The sequence below is a fragment of the Periophthalmus magnuspinnatus genome, chromosome 19, assembly GCF_009829125.3.
Source record: "Periophthalmus magnuspinnatus isolate fPerMag1 chromosome 19, fPerMag1.2.pri, whole genome shotgun sequence".
NCBI lineage: Eukaryota > Metazoa > Chordata > Actinopteri > Gobiiformes > Gobiidae > Periophthalmus > Periophthalmus magnuspinnatus.
Window position 1 is genome coordinate 808,311 of NC_047144.1, and position 21,126 is coordinate 829,436.

The 21,126-nt window shown below is 42.1% G+C and overlaps 2 protein-coding genes across 3 annotated transcripts in view; one reads left to right on the forward strand and one right to left on the reverse strand.

Moving 5' to 3' along the window:
* LOC117387568 (NACHT, LRR and PYD domains-containing protein 3-like) overlaps positions 1-21,126 on the forward strand; it is a 157,510-nt gene that overhangs the window by 116,399 nt on the left and 19,985 nt on the right. The window lies entirely within an intron of this gene.
* lrit1b (leucine-rich repeat, immunoglobulin-like and transmembrane domains 1b) lies at positions 1,789-13,002 on the reverse strand. The gene is made up of 4 exons (XM_033984407.2): positions 12,922-13,002; positions 10,349-10,806; positions 4,711-5,016; positions 1,789-2,900 (listed from the first exon to the last, which is right to left on the reverse strand). Exons 1-4 carry the CDS (start codon positions 12,993-12,995, stop codon positions 1,873-1,875), a joined length of 1,866 nt encoding a protein of 621 aa, XP_033840298.1. The 5' UTR covers positions 12,996-13,002; the 3' UTR covers positions 1,789-1,872.

Sequence of the window (21,126 nt, forward strand, 5' to 3'; positions counted from 1 at the left end):
TCTCTCCTCTTCTTCTCTTCTCCCTCTCTCCTCTTCACCCTCTCTCCCTCTTTCCTCTCTCTCTCTTCTTCTCTCCTCCCTCTCTCCTCTCCCCCTCTATCCTCTCCTCCCTCTCTCCTCTCCTCCCCCTCTCTCCTCTTCTTCTCTTCTCCCTCTCTCCTCTTCTCCCTCTCTCCTCTCCTCCCCCTCTCTTCTCCCTCTCTCCTCTTCTTCTCTTCTCCCTCTCTCCTCTCCTCCCTCTCTCCTCTTCTTCTCTTCTCTCTCTCTCCTCTTCTTCTCTTCTCACCCTTTCCTTTCTCTCTCTCCTCTTCTTCTCTTCTCCCTCTCTCATCTCTTCTCCATCTCTCCACTTCTTCTACCACTCTCCACTTCTCTTCTCCCTCTCTCCTCTCTCTCTCCTCTTCTTCTCTTCTCCCTCTCTCCTCTCTCTCTCCTCTTCTTCTCTTCTCCCTCTCTCCTCTCTCTCTCCTCTTCTTCTCTTCTCCCTCTCTCCTCTCTCTCTCCTCTTCTTCTCTTCTCCCTCTCTCTTCTTAGCATCACTGTCAATCAAACCTGTTGCTAACGCTAATGCTAACGCTAACATGTCTGATTTGTCTGTTATTAATGTTCATATCTTGATTTACAGACACAAAAGTGAAATAAAAACCCCAGGATCATGTAGAGGGTTAATACGAACATTTAAGACCAAAATGACAAACAGGAAGTGCGCCTGTGACCACTTCCTGTTTGTAACGCGGCGGCTAGCGGGTTAGCTACGACAGGAGAACACAAACAAAGGCGACACAAATAAGATCTGTATTTAAAGTTTAAACGTGGGGCGTCGCCATGTTGGATTTTCAAATTCAGATCGAACTCGGGGTTTTGAAATGTTACCCGAGTTTTTTGTTGGTTTGTAGGAACGTCCGACCTCCGAGGACAACGGGGACGCAGCGTAATTCCTCTGCAAAGTGAAACGTGCGAGAAGAACAAAAGTTTAAAGTTTATTTGTACAGATTTACAAACCAGTGACGCACGTTTTCCCTTTGGATAAAAGTGGAAAGGCTGAAGAAGAGTCTATTATAATATTATATTCAAACCCTCCTCACGTTAGCATTAGCGATAGCGGTTTACGATCCTGTCCAAAGCTCCGCCCACAGGCCTACGTCACCCACGCTCCCACACGGCCTTTTCTATAAATATACAAAAGCAGGATACAAAACAATACGCTAAAAGTTCACAATCCTGTTGCGATGTGCAGGAGTTAAATTTGCTAAACGCACGCTAACTGTAATAGCGCTCTGAAGGGGGAGCGACTCAGCACGGAGAGCAAAGGGACGATTAAATACCTTCTCTTTAAACGTTGTATTTCTACGTTTAAGTCGACACATCTGAGTATAGACTGAGAAATAACAGAAATAACTCAATTCTATGATTCAAATCCATTTTACATGAATTGTTACGTCATAGAAAATCCAAAAAAAACGTCGCCGCGCTTGTTTTTCTGTGACCAAATGGTGGAAAAACGGAGGAGAGGGTGGGGCAAAGTACTGCGATCTAAATAACATGGCCTCCTTAAACGTTTGGCATTTGGTTAAGGGGCGGAGCTTAGCGTTCTGTTTTGTTTTGTGTGGGGTTTTTTTAGCGAATGATTATTTTTCAGCTAAATATTACGTCACTATCAAATTCAGGATCAGGGTTAAGTTTAGAAACAGTTAATTAGTTTGTTTCAGACTTGTTTTGAACGTAGCATGCTAGCCCCACCCCGTAACGAAATGCCAAACATTTAAGGAGTCTCATAAATAATGAACATTTGCATTGTTTTTTCTGTTGCAAAGACATAAATAGGCAACATTAATGTCTCTCTGCTCGTCAGTCCCCTTCTGTTTACCGTCCTTAGCAGAAGTATTCATTGGGCAGTCCTTCTGTTCTCGCCGTAGCCTCCGAATCCACGCTGGACCTCGCCGAAAGCAGCCGATTTGATTCATCTAAACGCGTTAAAAAATCGCTTTCCATTCCCGTTTTCCCCTTTCCCGCCGGTCCCAGAGTCTCAAACGTCACGTACGAATCCTGGATGTCTTTGGATTCTCTCCCCAACAACTTTTGGCATCTTTTCTTCAACGCTCCACAGCAAACGATTAGCGTCAACGGCACGGCGATCACGCACGCCACCGTTATCACCACAACGTTGATTAGCTTCTGGGTACCACTAGCGCTAGCAGCTTCGTCCGTTGAAAATATTACACATTGCTCCTTTTTTGGGATCAGCCCCTTGACGCAAATGCACGCTATGTATTTAGTTTTCGGTACAAGTCCGTCAATGGTGATGCGATTTTTCCCTGCGCCTACGTTGATTCTCCGCATGTCTCTTTCGCCAAAAATAGCGTACAAGACGCTAAATTCGGTCGTGTTCGTAGCTGTAGGCGCGCGCCAATTTAAGGACACGGTATGGTCAGTGTCGCCGATGACTTTAACCGATCGTACAATCCGTTTTTCTGGAGCTTGTAACGACGATGCGTTAGCCGCGATGTTACGCAAAACTTCTTTATCCGATGCCGTACTTTTAGCGTCCTCGGAAACGCTGTAACTTTCTATTTCATACTTTCCGGTGGCCGCGTTTTTGTTGAGCGGTTCGATGATCGGTTGGTTGGCCGCGGCGGTTGGAGGCGGGACGTATCTGGCGATGAGTTTTTCTTGATAGGCGGCTCGTCCGATCCCGTTCTTGCGTCCTCCCCGGTTGCGTTTGGAGGCTCCGCCCATCTCCTCGGTGCGGAACGTGTCCGTGATGACGAGGGAGATGATGGCGTCCGCCGTTCCTACGAAGTTCGTGGCTTTGCAGATGTATTTCCCCGAGTCTTTGTACGAAACCGCCGGCACGCTCAGGATGGACCAGATGATTCCCTCTTTGGAGATCTCTTGTTGAACTGGAAAAAGTAAGAAAAATACCAACGTTAGCGAAGTTAAGCGGAGAGTTTACGGACAAAACCCTTTTTTTAATTTTGTTTTTTGGTCTCTTAGCAACAAGCTTTCGTTAAACCTGCCTGCGTGGAGTTACCTGGGACAGTGTAACTTCACAGGCCGTTTTATGAAAGTGCGTTTTTCCCAGAGTGACATAAAGATCATCCCTTAAAGTCACAGCTACACGCACAAACTTTACACACTAGCGCCGTGTCCCAATTCACCAAAGTGCCCTTAAATGCACCGTTCAAATTAAACCAAACCGTTAAACTGTGCACTCCGTGTCCCATTACGGCACAAAGGCGGCTACATGGAGGAGGACTCTTTGTCTGCAGGTACTTTGAAGGGTACTTAGAACAGTACTTTTAAGAGTACTTTGAAGGGTACTTTGAATGGTACTTTGAAGGGTACTTTGAACGGTACATCGAAGGGTACTTAAAACTGTACTTTGAAGGGTACTCAGAACGGTACTTTGAAGGGTACTTTGAAGGGTACTTTGAAGGGTACTTTGAATGATACTTTGAAGGGTACGTTGAAGGGTACTTAGAAGGGCACTTTGAATGGTACTTTGAAGGGTACTTTGAACGGTGCATTTGGTGAATCAGGACACAGACGGTGACTGAACAAAATTTTGATGAAACCTACAGATTTTTTATGTCTAATTCCAGGTCTGATTTATTCAAGTTTTATCTCCAAACAATGAGACAAAATGCACATTTTTCAAATGTTCAGTCTGATCTACTGAAATACTAAGATCCAAAATCCTCTGTGTATTTTGTTGTGTCTAATATGACGACAAAAAGAAGCAAGACATTTAAACCTGGCTCTTTCCGTTTTTTGTTTCTGTTTTGAAAGTCTCAAAAATTGTCTTTTTTCAAATAAAACACAATTTTTCATGTAAAATCTTCACAAACTTATTAGACTCATTTCCCCGGGGACGTCTTTGACAGAAGGACACAGGAGGTAATTTAAACATTTTTAAAACACTATTCACTAAAAACACTTAAAAAACATTCTTAAACAAGCTCTGAATTAATTTTGCACATATCCAATTTAATTATTATCAGTTAAACTTTAAAGTTAAATCAATATTTTAAAATCCTTTTGTGCAGTTGTCTTTGTTAAAATGTAAATAATGTCCAGTTTAAAGTGCGTATAGTGAAAGCTGCTGTTGAATCGATACTTGATTCACCCACTTTTTCAGTATCGGTGCTGATATTTGATTCCAGTATCGGTATCGGTGAATCCCAACTCAGCATTTTGGGGTAAAACGTTATAATTTCATTCTCTTCTCTTTAAAAATAAGGTTTAAGTTTGCGTCTAGAAGCTTTAACTTTGACTTTGCAGTAAAATCTGAAAAAAAAATCATGTTTTAAAATGTTTTTTATCAGCGAATCAAGAAATGAACGTTAAAAACAAACAAATCTTTCCCCAAGGTCACTCCTGCTAGCATTAGCAACAGGTTTGACGGCGTTGCTAAGCGCCCGCTCCCTGCTAAACCATTTGCGTGGGCGGAAAGGGGCGGTTGCCTTCAACATCCTCGCTCCTGATTGGCTCTTTGGTTGCTTTGACACTCACAGTCGGCTCTGGATTAGCCGCTATAACTGCTAGCCTCGATTAGCTTCATTTGAGTGGAGATGGTTTTAACTTTCCGTTTCCACGTGCCACCTCCAGAAAGTTACACAGTGTTGCTTTATTAGTTTCATATTAAACCTTTTCCCTCCTTCTCCTCTCTTTCTCTTTCTTTCTTTCTTTCTTTAATATTCCCGCACTCACTCGTTCCGTTGACCTTCTTCCCGTCCGCTCTGCTCCAGCTCAGTTCCGGGAGGGGCACTCCGACGGTCCCGCACCGGAGCAGGACGTTATTCCCTAAAGAACTCCGGACCCTGGCGACGGCCGTGTGCACCTTCGGGCCCTGGCACCTCTGCAGCTCCGCCTCCGAGAACAGCACCCCCGCCAGGCTGTCGGGGGAACTGCACTTGAGCCGCGTGTCGATGAGCGCCACCGAGGACGAGGGCGACTTCTGAAACTGGACCAGGTCGAACAGGCGGCAGTCGCACGTCCAGGGGTTGTCGTGGAGACCTGGGGAGTAAACAAAAGTGCGATGTCACGTGACGAAGCGTGTCAGCGAGGTCAAGGGTCATTTCAAACACCTGTAAAATGTCATCAGTGAAGACAGTTTTTTATTTTATTCAGAAAGTTTTGTTCTAATAACTCATCCGCCCCGTCCATTTTAAACGATGGCGTCACCTAAAGCTGCAGTATGTAACTTTTCTAGAGGAGAGTCTGCCACCTGCTGGTCTCCACGGATACGTCAGTGTTTTGCCCGGGATTTTGTTGTGTCCTTAGGCAAGACACGTCACCCACATTGCCTGGTGTGAATGCGGTGTGTGCGTGTTGGTGTTAGCGATAGTCTGTTTATACAAATGGACGTAGCTAACCCGCTAGCCGCCGCATTCCAAACAGGAAGTGATCACGGGCGCACTTCCTGTTCCGTCGACTCTGGCTCCGATTCATTTTAAGTCACAATTTTATCCTCGAATCAAAAAATGAACATTAAAAACAGACAAATCCGGCGCCTTCTTTCCCCGCGGTCGCTCCTGTTAGCGTTAGCAACAGGTTTGATTGACAGCGTTGCTAAGCGGTCTGTCCCAGGGCGGCTGTGGCTTTGCTTTGAGTGTTTCAAAAGGCGCTGTATAAACCCAGCACATTATTAAGTCAGACGAGCAGGTGACCGTTGACCATCCACCATCTTTGTGCGGCGTTGCGGGACGGGGCCGTTGCTTTTCTGACCTTTGGATCCATTGAGGCTAATCTGAAAACAATGCGTCATGTTTAATCCGACGGTTCAGAGAAACTGACGCCGCTGCTTCAGTGACACAGAATATATTTAGACTAATCCATGTTGTGCCTTTGACTTAAACCTACGGACTGTCCCCAGGAAAGAGACACGCGAGACACAGGGGGGACAAGTGAGAGACAAGAGAGACAAGAGAGAGACAAGGGAGACAAGAGAGAGACAAGGGAGAGACAAGGGAGAGACAAGGGAGACAAGAGAGAGACAAGGGAGAGACAAGGGAGAGACAAGGGAGACAAGGGAGACATGTGAGAGACAAGGGAGACAAGGGAGAGACATGTGAGAGACAAGGGAGACACAAGGGAGACAAGTGAGACACAAGGGAGACATGTGAGAGACAAGGGAGACAAGAGAGAGACAAGGGAGACAAGAGAGAGACAAGGGAGACAAGAGAGAGACAAGGGAGACATGTGAGAGACAAGGGAGACAAGGGAGAGACATGTGAGAGACAAGGGAGACACAAGGGAGACAAGTGAGACACAAGGGAGACATGTGAGAGACAAGGGAGACAAGAGAGAGACAAGGGAGACAAGAGAGAGACAAGGGAGACAAGAGAGAGACAAGGGAGACATGTGAGAGACAAGGGAGACAAGGGAGAGACATGTGAGAGACAAGGGAGACATGTGAGACACAAGGGAGACAAGTGAGACACAAGGGAGACAAGGGAGACATGTGAGACACAAGGGAGACAAGTGAGAGACAAGGGAGACATGTGAGAGACAAGGGAGACATGTGAGAGACAAGGGAGACAAGTGAGAGACAAGAGAGACAAGAGAGAGACAAGGGAGACAAGGGAGACAAGAGAGAGACAAGGGAGAGACAAGGGAGACATGTGAGAGACAAGGGAGACAAGTGAGAGACAAGGGAGACATGTGAGAGACAAGAGAGACATGTGAGTGATAAGAGACATGTGCCGACGTTTAAATGAGACACAACTCCGTTATGTCCCCCTGCTTCGTTTACTCAGGACCGTCCCAGAGTCTTCGGGGCCCAGGACTGTGCCACAGACTCTGGGGCCCCCAAAGTTCTGTGGACGGCCCTGTTCATCCAGAATGTCCTCCACTCGTCCTCCACTCGTCCAGATCGTCCTCCACTCGTCCAGAATGTCCTCCACTCGTCCTCCACTCATCCAGAACGTCCTCCACTCGTCCAGAACATCCTCCACTCATCCTCCACTCGTCTAGAATGTCCTCCGCTCATCCAGAATGTCCTCCACTCGTCCTCCGTTCGTCCTCCACTCGTCCAGAATGTCCTCCGCTCGTCCAGAATGTCCTCCACTCGTCCAGAATGTCCTCCGCTCGTCCAGAATGTCCTCCACTCGTCCAGAATGTCCTCCGCTCGTCCTACGCTCGTCCAGAATGTCCTCCGCTCGTCCAGAATGTCCTCCACTCGTCCAGAATGTCCTCCGCTCGTCCTACGCTCGTCCAGAATGTCCTCCGCTCGTCCAGAATGTCCTCCACTCGTCCAGAATGTCCTCCGCTCGTCCTCCACTCGTCCAGAATGTCCTCCGCTCGTCCAGAATGTCCTCCGCTCGTCCAGAATGTCCTCCACTCGTCCAGAATGTCCTCCGCTCGTCCTCCGCTCATCCAGAATGTCCTCCACTCGTCCAGAATGTCCTCCGCTCGTCCTACGCTCGTCCAGAATGTCCTCCACTCGTCCAGAATGTCCTCCGCTCGTCCTCCACTCGTCCAGAATGTCCTCCGCTCGTCCTACGCTCGTCCAGAATGTCCTCCGCTCGTCCAGAATGTCCTCCACTCGTCCAGAATGTCCTCCGCTCGTCCTCCACTCGTCCAGAATGTCCTCCACTCGTCCAGAATGTCCTCCGCTCGTCCAGAATGTCCTCCACTCGTCCAGAATGTCCTCCGCTCGTCCTACGCTCGTCCAGAATGTCCTCCACTCGTCCAGAATGTCCTCCGCTCGTCCTCCGCTCGTTGTTTTTAAACATGGGACTTGTTCAGAACATTTAAACTGTGAGAAACTTGAATCGTTGCCGTGACGACGTCATTAATCACAAAACCTCCACATCGTTGCCATGACAACAGTTTGTTTTATTGTATTTTTGTTTCACTTGTTCAACCTGAGTTTTATTAAACTAATGTGAAGTCATCTGCTCAACTTTGAGCAAAACAAAAATAAATACACAAAAATAAAGAAAATAAACAAAAATAAATATACAAAAATAAACAAAAATAAAATATACAAAAATAAACAAACAAAATAAACAAAAATAAAAATACAACAATAAATATATAAAAATAAACAAAACAAAAATATACAAAAATAAACAAAAATAAAATATACAAAAATAAACAAACAAAATAAACAAAAAATAAATATACAAAAATAAACAAAAATAAATATATAAAAATAAACAAAACAAAAATATACAAAAATAAACAAAACAAAAATATACAAAAATATACAAAAATAAACAAACAAAATAAACAAAAATAAATATACAACAGGTACTTTAATACTTTTACTTAAGTAGATTTTTTCCTTTGATACTTTTACTGGAGTAACACGTCTGATACTTCATCCTCCTCTGTCTGGATTTAAGTTACATTTACTTTATTTACTCAAGTAAATCGCACATTGAATTATTTCAGTGTGTACTTTCTGCTATTTAACTTAATAATAATAATAATAATAACAATAATAATAATAATAATAATAATAATAATAACAATAATAATAACAACAACAACAATAATAATTTAAAAAACAACAATAATAATAATAACAATAACAATAATAATAACAATAATAATAATAATAATAATAACAACAACAACAACAACAACAATAATAATAATAATTTAAAAAACAACAACAATAATAATAATAATAATAACAATAATAATAATAATAATAATAATAACAATAATAATAATAATAATAATTTAAAAAACAACAACAACAATAATAATAATAATAATAATAGCAACAATAATAATAATAATAATAATAATAATAATAATAATAATAATAATAAAAATAATAAAGCCTTAGTTTTATGTTGCACTTTTCAAAGTCGCTCCAGTTCCCAGGACGCTCTGATCTTCACTTTGACCTTTGACCTTTGACCTCTCTCAGACGGAGCAGGAGCCAGAATTATGTTTATTTATGCGTCATGTTCAAAGATAAAACTCTAAAATCCACACGCTAACAACAACTAGCATGCTAACAGCGCACCGGCCGTACTTCCTGCTTCTCAGACAGTGAAAACACTTGTGTTTGTTTTAAAAATGTAAAATGTTCAAAGAGAAGCATTACACGAAAATATATGAAAAAGTAAACGCAGGCAAAAGCTAAAGGTCCACTGTGTAACTTTTCTGCTCGACTCCACCGTGTCTTTGCTTCGCTCGTGATGTCCCACAGTATGGCATTAAACTCATCTGTGTCCATAGAGACGAGCAGGTGTGATGAGCGCAGGATGGATCATTTTAATGCCACTCACAGGAACATTTTGGGAAAAGCAGTGACATCACCATGGAGACAAGCGGATGGCAGACCCTCCGTTAACAAAAGTTCCGTAGTACACCTTTACCTATTTACCCTACATCGGTTTGCTGTTGGTCAAACTGGTCAAAGGTCGCTACAGTTGTGCACGGATTTAAAAAGGATGAAAAATGATGACTGTTGCCACGGCGATTAACAATATAATTTGACATTTTTTGAACGAGGAAAAAAGTTACGTTTTTTTTTTTCTTTTTTTTAAATTATACTCATTTATCCTGCGCAGTTACGGCAGTTTTTGTTGCCAGCCTTGAAAACACATGCTCCCTCTCGTCTCTCCACAGATCTGACCTGTAACCTGCTTTTCTCTGTGGAGATATGCGTTTAATGCCAGGCTCTGGAACCTGTGGCTCTGACGATATAAATTTAGCAGAAAAGAAGTTCCGTAGTACATCTTTTACCCTACATTGTTTTGTTGAAAGATGTAACCGCAAAATCTTTATCCGTTGCCGTGGCGATTAACAATATAACGCTAAATTTCATGTTTGAACAGGGAAAAAAATTGTGGTTATTTTTTTTTTTTTCTTACCTAAAAACACCCAGTGACAGTTAATGACAAAAAAATGTTTTACTGAATTTAACATTTTTAATTAAAGCTGCACTATGTAACTTTTCCAGTGGCGTGTCTGCCACCTGCTCGTCTCCATGGAGATGTTTTTTTCCCCAGAATGTTCCACAGTATTGGGTTTATTATACTCATTTATCCTGCGCAGTTACGGCTGTTTTTGTTGCTAGCCTTGAAGACACACGCTCTCACTGTGCGCGGGCTCGCCTCTCCACAGATCTGACCTGTAACCTGCTTTTCTCCGTGGAGACAGATGCGTTTAATGCCAGGCTCTGGAACCTGTGGCTCTGACGATATAAATTTGGCAGAAAAGAAGTTCCGTAGTACATCTTTTACCCTACATTGGTTTGTTTTTGTGCTAATGAAAGATGTAACGGCACAACCTTCATCCGTTGCCGCGGCGATTAACAATATAACTCTAAATTTGATGTCGTTTGAACAGGGAAAAAAGTCGTGGTTATTTTTTTTCTTACCTAGAATAAATTTGGAGTCCGTGTCTTGCGCCGGTTTGACCGTTAGCCACATCGCTAGCACGTTTCCGGGCACGGTCCCCAGGTCGTTACTGGACAGATCCAGGTACGTGACGTTCTTGATGAATCCGATCGCCTCGGCCGGGATCGAGCTGATCTTGTTGTTGTGCAAATCCAACAGTCTCAAACTGGGAATGTTGTTGAGCGATTCCCACGGAAAACTGGCGAGCGCGTTCCCGTCCAGCCGCAGCTCGTTTAAGTTGTTCAAACCTCGGAAGCTGTCGACGCTGACGGAGGCGAGCGAGTTGAACGACATCCAGAGGAACTCCAGGTTGTTCAGGTAGTGGAAGTTATCGCCGGAGATTCGGGAAATGGCCGTTTTTTCGATGCGGAGTTTGGACGTGTCCGTTGGGAAGTTGGACGGGATGGCGGTGATTTCGGGATCGTTGCAGAGGACGCTCCTGGAAACACAAATATGAGTAAAAGTGTTGGTTCTGGAAAGATCTGAAAACCCACACTGTGACTGTGCGCGGGCTCGCCTCTCCACAGACCTGACCTGTCACCGGCTTCTCTCCATGGAGACAGACACGTTTAATGCCGTACTGTGGAATCTGTGGCTCTGGCGACATAAATAATGTTGTTCGTGCTTCTATAGAGTTGTATGTATTTAATTTGTATTTTTTTTAAGCTGTGGCCGCCGTCAAAAAAACAGATGTAAAACAAATGTAAATACTTTTTTTTACATTTTCATACATGTAAAAAAAAAAATGACTGTGTAACTGCAGATCTCCTGATAAACTGACATCTTAAAACATTTTAATTCACCCTGTTGTGGTCCACATAAAATGACACGGCGGGCCACATTTGGCACACGGGCCTGTGATTTAAAGTAATGACAGGTTTGTGAAAATATACGTTTCATTTCCTGCGACGTTTTGGCTCAGTCCTGGACATCGTCTGACTCCAGTTTATCGAACAATGTACTTTGATATTTCAGAATCTGATCGATACCGATATCGATCCGGCTCTTCTCCGGTGGAACGTAAAAAAGTAAAAGTATTAAAGTACTGTACTTCAGTAAAACACAGGCGTCTGTACTTTACTTAAGCACATTTTACAGTGTGTACTTTTTACTTTATTAAAATCACCACATTTGAAGTTTTATTACATCTAAATACTTTTACTTTTTACTCTTCAAGTACATTTTTAAACGGGCGCTAAATACTTTTACTTAAGTAGATTTTCTCATGTGATACTTTTACTTTTACTTGAATAGTTTTCTGCTGTAGTATCTGCACTTTTACTCAAGTATCAAAATTGTGTACTTCTACTTCATTGCGTCGTATCATAGTATTTATTCTTAGTGTAAATCAGGAGCTTCAGATGGAAAAGTACTATTAAAAGTACTTCATTTTGTACTTTCTCGTTAAACACAGGTGAAGTCAGACACATCCTGATGAATCAATAAAAACTGTCACTGTGTTTGTATAAATAAATAAAATAAATCGCTCCTGAGTTAAAGTCGCACCAAAAAAATGCAGAATAATAAACAAAAATAAATAAAATAAATCGCTCCTGAGTTTAAGTCGCACCAAAAAAATGTAGAATAATAAACAAAAATAAATAAAATAAATTGCTCCTGAGTTTAAGTCGCACCCGCCAAAAAATGTAGAATAATAAATAAAAATAAATAAAATAAATCGCTCCTGAGTTTAAGTCGCACCCGCCAAAAAATGTAGAATAATAAACAAAAATAAATAAAATAAATCGCTCCCGAGTTTAAGTCGACCCGCCAAAAAATGCAGAATAATAAACAAAAATAAATAAATAAATCGCTCCTGAGTTTAAGTCGCACCAAAAAAATGTAGAATAATAAACAAAAATAAATAAAATAAATCGCTCCCGAGTTTAAGTCACACCAAAAAAATGTAGAATAATAAACAAAAATAAATAAAATAAATCGCTCCTGAGTTTAAGTCGCACCAAAAAAATGTAGAATAATAAACAAAAATAAATAAAATAAATCGCTCCTGAGTTTAAGTCGCACCAAAAAAATGCAGAATAATAAACAAAAATAAATAAAATAAATCGCTCCCGAGTTTAAGTCACACCAAAAAAATGTAGAATAATAAACAAAAATAAATAAAATAAATCGCTCCTGAGTTTAAGTCGCACCAAAAAAATGCAGAATAATAAACAAAAATAAATAAAATAAATCGCTCCCGAGTTTAAGTCGACCCGCCAAAAAATGCAGAATAATAAACAAAAATAAATAAAATAAATCGCTCCTGAGTTTAAGTCACACCCCGGACAAACTATAAACAAAAGTGCGACTTATGATTCTGAAAATACTGTAACATTTTTAGTCTAAATAATTGAAAATAAACCTGCACATGTTATATTTTCTGTCCCAGTGCAGACGTCACTTTGTAGAAAAAGCGCTGCACCTGTAAAGCAGATTAGTAAAAGTTAATCCTGTGCGATCTGCGTTCGCTCGCCACGCTCTTCTCAGAAACGCTATTTTCACTCAAATTATTTTTACATTTCCAGACGGGACACGTCCTGGGACGTCTTACCTCGCCTTGGAGCCGTCGCTCAGTTTGTGGAAGAAGCAGCTGCACTGCATCGGGCACGACTTTATAAAAGACATTTTCAAAGCCGCAGTGACGCAAAAGGCCAAAAGAAAACGCATTTTCACCACTTTATGAACGTCTAAAAACTCTAAAGTCTAAACTAGAGGGAGTCTGTAGAGTCTCTAACGGGACGTCCCGCTCATGATGGTCCCAAGCATCAGCCCAGCTCCATATGGAAGATAAACGGAGAGAGGGAAGGAGAGAAAGAGGAGAGAGGGAGGAGAGAGCGAGGAGAGAGCGAGGGATGGGAGGATTAGAGGAGCAGACCCATTCACACGATTAGAGAGCGGAATACTGCGATCTGATTGGACGAGGCTCAGGCCGCGTCATCACTGGACACTTTTGTACAAATGTGCGTGGGGTTATGTGCATTCGGGTGTTTGGGGAAAAGATACTGCAGAAATAAATAAATAAATAAGTGAATAAATAACTAAATAAATAAATAGGTAAATAAGTAAGTGAATAAATAAGTGAATAAATAAATGAATCCGTAAATAAATCAGTAAATGAATAAATAAGTAAGTGAATAAATAAATAAGTGAATAAATAAATAAGTACATAAATAAGTAAATAAAGTCTTGAACTTAATCCTAATCCTCTCAAAATATCATATCCATTGCTGTATTTTTTTTTTTTTTTTTTTTGCCACAAACCCAAATTTATGGTCCAAGTTTATCGTCTTATGTAAATTCTTTAAATTATTGCACAAACCAAAAGTCTTAAAAACAAAAGCTCGATGTGCAGAGTTTGAAATATAAACTGTAATATTGTGTTTATTTTGTTTGTTTTGTCCATAATGTGACAGATGAAGCCTCTTTCAGTTTTATTGTTTATTTGAATTAATAAAAATAATAAATACAAAGATAGATTTGGTTTGTGAGATTGTAAATATAGTGGAGGAATTGTGTTCATAACCTTTTAATTTTATATTTAGTTGTTTGTTTTGTCTGTTTGTTATGTTGTTTTTAAATTAAAAACTCTCTTTAAAAAAAATAAAAATAAAAATTGTCAGAGTCGGTAAATCTCAAGTGTTTGATTTTAAATCCAGGGAGAATCGTCTCAACTTTTTTCATGTTTCTGCAGTTTATATGATTTGTAAAATAAATCATCCTTATTATAAAGTAACAGAGGGGGGTAGAAGCTCCGCCTGCGTCATGAGCCGACTCCCCTGACCCCGCCCCCTCGTCCACTTCCTGGTTCGGGACAGTGACAGCTGAACGGGGGGGTCCCAGAGCGATAATCCTTAAATCCACTCAGGAAATCTGCAGGGAATCCCCCAAACCCCCGGAGCGGAGAAATATCCTCCTGTTCTCCCCCTGAGGTCAGCTGGTCAGGCCCAAGAGCAGAGGAGACAGAGCCTTTACTGTGACACTGCCCAGACTGTGCAACAGCGCCCTCTGCCCCTCAGATCCTCTCATAACACCAGAGTTAGACAGGAGTTTATTCTTCTTTTTGTTCACGTTTTGTTTGGCTTTTTTAAAATAAATAAGCAAATATGTAAATAAATAAGTAAAAAAATATGAATAAGTAAATACATGAATATGTATTTACTGATTAATTAATTAATAATTAAATACATAAATAAATAAATAAGTAAATGAATAAGTAAGTAAGTAAATAAATGAATAAGTAAATAAATAAATAAGTAAATGAATAAGTAAATAAGTAAATAAATGAATAAGTAAATAAATAAATAAGTAAATAAATAAATAAGTAAATAAATGAATAAGTAAATAAATAAATGAATAAGTAAATAAATAAGTAAATGAATGAATAAGTAAATAAATAAATAAGTAAATAACTGAATAAGTAAATAAATAAATAAGTAAATAAATAAATAAGTAAATAAATGAATAAGTAAATAAATAAATAAGTAAATAAATAAGTAAATAAATGAATAAGTAAATAAATAAATAAATAAGTAAATAAATAAATAAGTAAATAAATGAATAAATAAATAAATAAGTAAATAAATAAATGAATAAATAAATAAATAAGTAAATAAATAAATAAATAAATAAGTAAATAAATATATAAACACTATAAGTACTAACTCTACCACTCCACTGATATAGAAATAAACTTGAACAGAATTATTTTGCGTTGTCTTTATTGTAAATCGTGATATTGATTTAAAAACTGTAGTAATAGAAACTGGGAACTGACTCAAGTATTTTTATTGTTGAGAAAAACGTCCATGTGTCATTTAACTCAACATTTATCTCTCAGTCTGATTTTTTTAAATAAACGGGCAGGGATAGGGGGTAGGTGGAAACTGACATTTTCTGAGGTAATAATAAACTAACCCTGTATTTTAATGTCCGCCTTTGCTCAGGGGCATAAATGTGACTTATATTTGTTGTAGTTTGATCCCAGTGTTGAGTCGAGGCTGAAATTCACTCATCTGTTTCTTTATTACGACATTTTACATCAATATTTGACCAAAACAAAAACACAAGTGGAAACATGTGGTTAAATGAGTTTCCTCTGCAGGGCGGCTGGACGCTCCCTGAGGACGAGGAGGTCACACGGGAGGAGCTCGGAGTAGAGCCGCTGTTCCTCCACGTGGAGAGGAGCAACTGAGGAGGCGCGGACGTGTGAGGCCTCCCCGGAAAAGTGATCAGGCTCCGGGGAAGACCCAAGGCACGCAGGAGGAGGAGGGAGTCAGCAGGAGGAGGAGGGACTCAGCAGGAGGAGGAGGGAGTCAGCAGGAGGAGGAGGGAGTCAGCAGGAGGAGGAGGGAGTCAGCAGGAGGAGGAGGGACTCAGCAGGAGGAGGAGGGAGTCAGCAGGAGGAGGAGGGACTCAGCAGGAGGAGGAGGGAGTCAGCAGGAGGAGGAGGGAGTCAGCGGGAGGAGGAGGGAGTCAGCAGGAGGAGGAGGGAGTCAGCGGGAGGAGGAGGGAGTCAGCAGGAGGAGGAGGGAGTCAGCAGGAGGGACTCAGCAGGAGGAGGAGGGAGTCAGCAGGAGGGACTCTTTCAGCTGGCCTGGGAACATCTTGGGAAAGTCTTGGGAAAGTCTTGGGAACATTTTGGGAAAGTCTTGGGAAAATCTTGGGAACGTCTTGTGAACACCACGGGAGGAGCTGGAGGAGGGAAGTCAGAATCAGACTTTTATTGTTTTCTTTGGTGATAAAGTGCAACATGAAACACTGAATATAATTTTTTTTTTTTTTTTTGTAGAAATGAAGCTATTATAAATACAAATAGTGGCATGAATAAAGCTAAAAAAGACGTTATCGGAGAGACGTTATCGGACAGACGTTATCGGAGAGACGTTATCGAGGAGACGTTATCGGAGAGACGTTATCGAGGAGACGTTATCGAGGAGACGTTACCGGGGAGACGTTATCGGAGAGACGTTATCGGAGAGACGCTATCGGGGAGACGTTATCGAGGAGACGTTATCGAGGAGACGTTATCGGAAAGACGCTATCGGGGAGACGCTATCGAGGAGACGTTATCGGACAGACGTTATCGGGGAGACGTTATCGGACAGACGTTATCGGACAGACGTTATCGGACAGACGTTATCGAGGAGACGTTATCGAGGAGACGTTATCGGAAAGACGTTATCGGACAGACGTTATCGGACAGACGTTATCGGAGAGACGTTATCGGAGTGACGTTATCGGACAGACGTTATCGGAGAGACGTTATCGGACAGACGTTATCGGAGAGACGCTATCGGGGAGACGTTATCGGGGAGACGTTATCGGGGAGACGTTATCGGACAGACGTTATCGGAGAGACGCTATCGGGGAGACGTTATCGGGGAGACGTTATCGGGGAGACGTTATCGGACAGACGTTATCGGAGAGACGCTATCGGGGAGACGTTATCGAGGAGACGTTATCGGAAAGACGCTATCGGAGAGACGCTATCGGACAGACGTTATCGGACAGACGTTATCGGAGTGACGTTATCGGACAGACGTTATCGGAGAGACGTTATCGGAGTGACGTTATCGGACAGACGTTATCGGAGAGACGTTATCGGAGTGACGTTATCGGAGAGACGCTATCGGGGAGACGTTATCGAGGAGACGTTATTGGAGAGACGTTATCGGACAGACGTTATCGGACAGACGTTATCGGACAGACGTTATCGGAGAGACGTTATCGGGGAGACGCTATCGGGGAGACGTTATCGGACAGACGTTATCGGACAGACGTTATCGGAGAGACGTTATCGGACAGACGTTATCGGACAGACGTTATCGGAGAGACGTTATCGGAGAGACGTTATCGGACAGACGTTATCGGACAGACGTTATCGGAGATACGTTATCGGGGAGACGTTATCGGACAGACGTTATCGGAGAGACGCTATCGGGGAGACGTTATCGGGGAGACGTTATCGGGGAGACGTTATCGGACAGACGTTATCGGAGAGACGCTATCGGGGAGACGTTATCGGGGAGACGTTATCGGAAAGACGCTATCGGAGAGACGCTATCGGACAGACGTTATCGGACAGACGTTATCGGACAGACGTTATCGGACAGACGTTATCGGACAGACGTTATCGGACAGACGTTATCGGGGAGACGTTATCGAACAGACGTTATCGGACAGACGTTATCGGGGAGACGTTATCGAGGAGACGTTATCGAGGAGACGTTATCGGAAAGACGCTATCGGAGACGCTATCGGGGAGACGTTATCGGACAGACGTTATCGGACAGACGTTATCGGGGAGACGTTATCGGGGAGACGTTATCGGACAGACGTTATCGGAGAGACGTTACCGGACAGATGTTACCGGAGAGACGTTATCGGAGTGACTTTATCGGACAGACGTTATCGGGGAGACGTTATCGGGGAGACGTTATCGGACAGACGTTATCGGGGAGACGTTATCGGGGAGACGTTATCGGACAGACGTTATCGGAGAGACGTTACCGGACAGATGTTACCGGAGAGACGTTATCGGGGAGACGTTACCGGGGAGACGTTACCAGACAGACGTTACCGGGGAGACGTTACCGGACAGACGTTATCGGGGAGACGTTATCGGAGAGACGTTATCGGGGAGACGTTATCGGGGAGACGTTATCGGACAGACGTTATCGGACAGACGTTATCGGACAGACGTTATCGGACAGACGTTATCGGAGAGACGTTATCGGACAGACGTTATCGGACAGACGTTATCGGACAGACGTTATCGGAGAGACGTTATCGGAGCGTGAAAAACCCCACATCCCGGCGTTCCAGGCTCAAACACTGCGGTCATTAAAATGCTGTTTGTGAGATTTGTTTGAGGTCCAGGCTCCACACTGGACCTTTGTGTTCGTGCGGTTTCAACAGCAGCAGATTAGGATGGAGTAACTCACCGTGTGCCAACGCAAACCCGCTGTTTGAGTTATATAATGATGATTATTACTGTTTCCATGTGTAAATCCCTCACAAGGCTTTTAATTTTCGGTGCACAGTTTAAACGTGAGATTCATGTTGCATATTTCTGTCCTCTGCATTTGACCCGGGCCTGGATCCTGGTCAGGAGTACCTAGCTGGAGGATTAGTCTCTCGTCGTTGTTGTCACTCAAGTTGTCACTCTGTGTAGTCTGTGTAAAGAAAAAGCACACCAAACCACCAAAAAAAAAAAAAAACAACTACTCAAAATAACAAAAAAACCAAACAAAAAAAAACTCAAAATAACTAAAAAACAAACAAAAAATAACTAAAAAAATAAAGAAAATAACCACCCCCAAAAAAAACCTCAAAAAAACAAAAAGAAATAAAATAAAATAAAAACAAAAATAACAAAAAAGCCCTCAAAATAACTAAAAAACAAACAATAAAAAAACTAAAAATAACAAAAAATAAAGAAAATAAACAAAAAAACAACTCTAAATAACAAAAAAATTTAAATATATATATATAATAAAAAATAACAAACAAAACCCCCAAAATAAATAAAATAAAACTCAAAATGACAAAAAAAATAATTGAAAGCTAACTCAAAATAACTAAAAAAATAAAGAAAATAACCACCCCCAAAAAACCTCAAAAAAACCAAAAAGAAATAAAACAAAAATAACAAAAAAAGCCCTTAAAATAACAACCCCCCCCCCCCAAAAAAACAACTCAAAATAACTAAAAAACAAACGCTAAAAAAACTCAAAATAACAAAAAATAAAGAAAATAAACAACAACAAAAAAACTCTAAATAACAAACAAAACCCCTCAAAATAAATAAAATAAAACTCAAAATGACAAAAAAAATTTAAAACTAACTCAAAATAAAAAAAATAAAAATAAAAAAATGAACCCCATGATCATGTAGAGCGAGTTAATACGAATATTTAAGACCAAAAATGACGAGTCGATGGAGCAGGAAGTGCGCCCGTGATCACTTCCTGTTTGTAACGCGGCGGCTAGCGGGTTAGCTACGTCCATTTATCGAACAGTTTTTGGTCGTGGTGGCTTTGCAGATGACCACACAGACACAGGGAGAACGTTCACTGTACCTGCGCGGGCAACGAAACGTCATGAACGACTGAACGGAACAGGAGGGTGTTCTGCATATATGTCTATGGAGGAATGTTCAGCCGTTGTTTTATGGTGACACAAAGAGCACACAGCCCGGTGAGCTTTAAGATCGTCTGAAAACTCAAGAAAAAAACACAAAATGGATTTAAACAGAACATTTTCAGGAGCCCGTGATCGATCCGAGCTTTCACGGTTCTGTTTAGCTAAAAACGTTGGCTAATGCTAGCTAGCGTGCGACTGTAATGTTGTTTGAGAGGGACTTGAAATCCGCTCACGTGTTGTAGTTTGAACTGATGATCAGATCGTGTCAAAACAAAGCTCAGATTAAAGTCTCACTTGAGTAACAGAGCCTCAGACAGAGCAGTGCCTCCGGTTAGCAGCAGATGAGGTCAGATCCCCTCGCCCCTCGCTCGGTCACACGGAAAACCCTGCTCTCTCCCCCGTAGATGCGGTCAGTTTGCTCAGAGTTGACCAAAGCCCCGCTGGCGTTGCCTCATAAGCTCGTAGATTATCAGATTGTGTCATTAAAACTTTTACATTGTGAAAGTGATTTGCTCGGGCCTCAGATTTGGAGCGAGGGGAGGGGCAAAACGCGGGAGAGCGCCGCCGCCTGACCCACATACGACTCACGGGGTTTAGGTCCTGCTGCAGGCGCCATTTTGAGGACTTTTCACCACTCAAAAGAGAGAATAAATAGTTTTGAATAGTTTGTTTCTAACGTTTCATCGCTCTCAAAGACGTGGCTAAACAGCGATAAAGTGGTTAAGCGTTCGCCCACAAACGCACGGGTCTGCGGTTCAGTACCTCGGCCCGTGCGCTTTTGTTGTGTCCTTTGGCAAGACACTTCTCCAAGCTTGAACGCATGACTGACGGCTCCGTTTCCATCACTGTGCCAAAGCAGAAAAGCAGAGTGATGTAAAGAACCGTGACGTAAAGTGAACTGGAGCCAGAGTCGACGGAGCAGGAAGTGCGTCCACGCTCACTTCCTGTTTGAAACGCGGCGCTAGCAGGTTAGCTACGTCCGTTTAACGTCCTAACCTTGAAGCTAACGGGAGAAAATGAAATGTTTTACTGGATTCAAATTGAAATGTTTCGGATTTCCTCTTACCTTCCACATGTTGTCGGCCATTTTAGGTGTTCCGGCCAAATGCGTCCCCAGGGAGCCAGAGTAACTAAAGAAGGTTCCAGGGCAGGTGATTTTTGGTGCCGGAAATAAATACACGTGTCCCGGCTCTGCTCTGTTTCTCGTTAAACCGCCAAGACGCTGTTCGCCTCCTTCAAACCGTCAAACTCTTAAAATTTGAGAAGTCAGCGGGAAAAATGAAAGAACGCGGACTTGGAAGTGGGCGGGACTGTTGTGAGTTACTTCTGAAGCCGCAGCTGCCCTGGGGTAGACTGACGGAGGCACGGCTGCAGGTCCGCACACTCACACACACACACACTCGTATCAGGCGATGTGAGTGAAGTGTGTTGCCAAAGGACACAGTCACAGTCTGACGTCGTTTAAATGTGATATTTATAAGTCCAGTCCAGGTCACATGGTCCCTGGACAATATCAGACTTTTATTTGTCGTATTTTAGACTTTTATATCGTTTATCGCTGGTTTCGTTGGATCTGCATTTTGTCAGGAGTAGGTCATTTGTCGTATATCGG

What these genes read in the sequence shown, in the direction of transcription:
- lrit1b (XM_033984407.2), bottom strand. Translation starts at nt 12,995, where the DNA reads ATGTCTTTTATAAAGTCGTGCCCGATGCAGTGCAGCTGCTTCTTCCAC. An exon ending in GGACTCCAAATTTATTCTAG is followed by an intron (nt 5,017 to 10,348) that starts GTAAGAAAAAAA and finishes TTTACTCCCCAG; the next exon opens with GTCTCCACGACAACCCCTGG. An exon ending in GAAGAAGGTCAACGGAACGA is followed by an intron (nt 2,901 to 4,710) that starts GTGAGTGCGGGA and finishes TACTTTTTCCAG; the next exon opens with TTCAACAAGAGATCTCCAAA.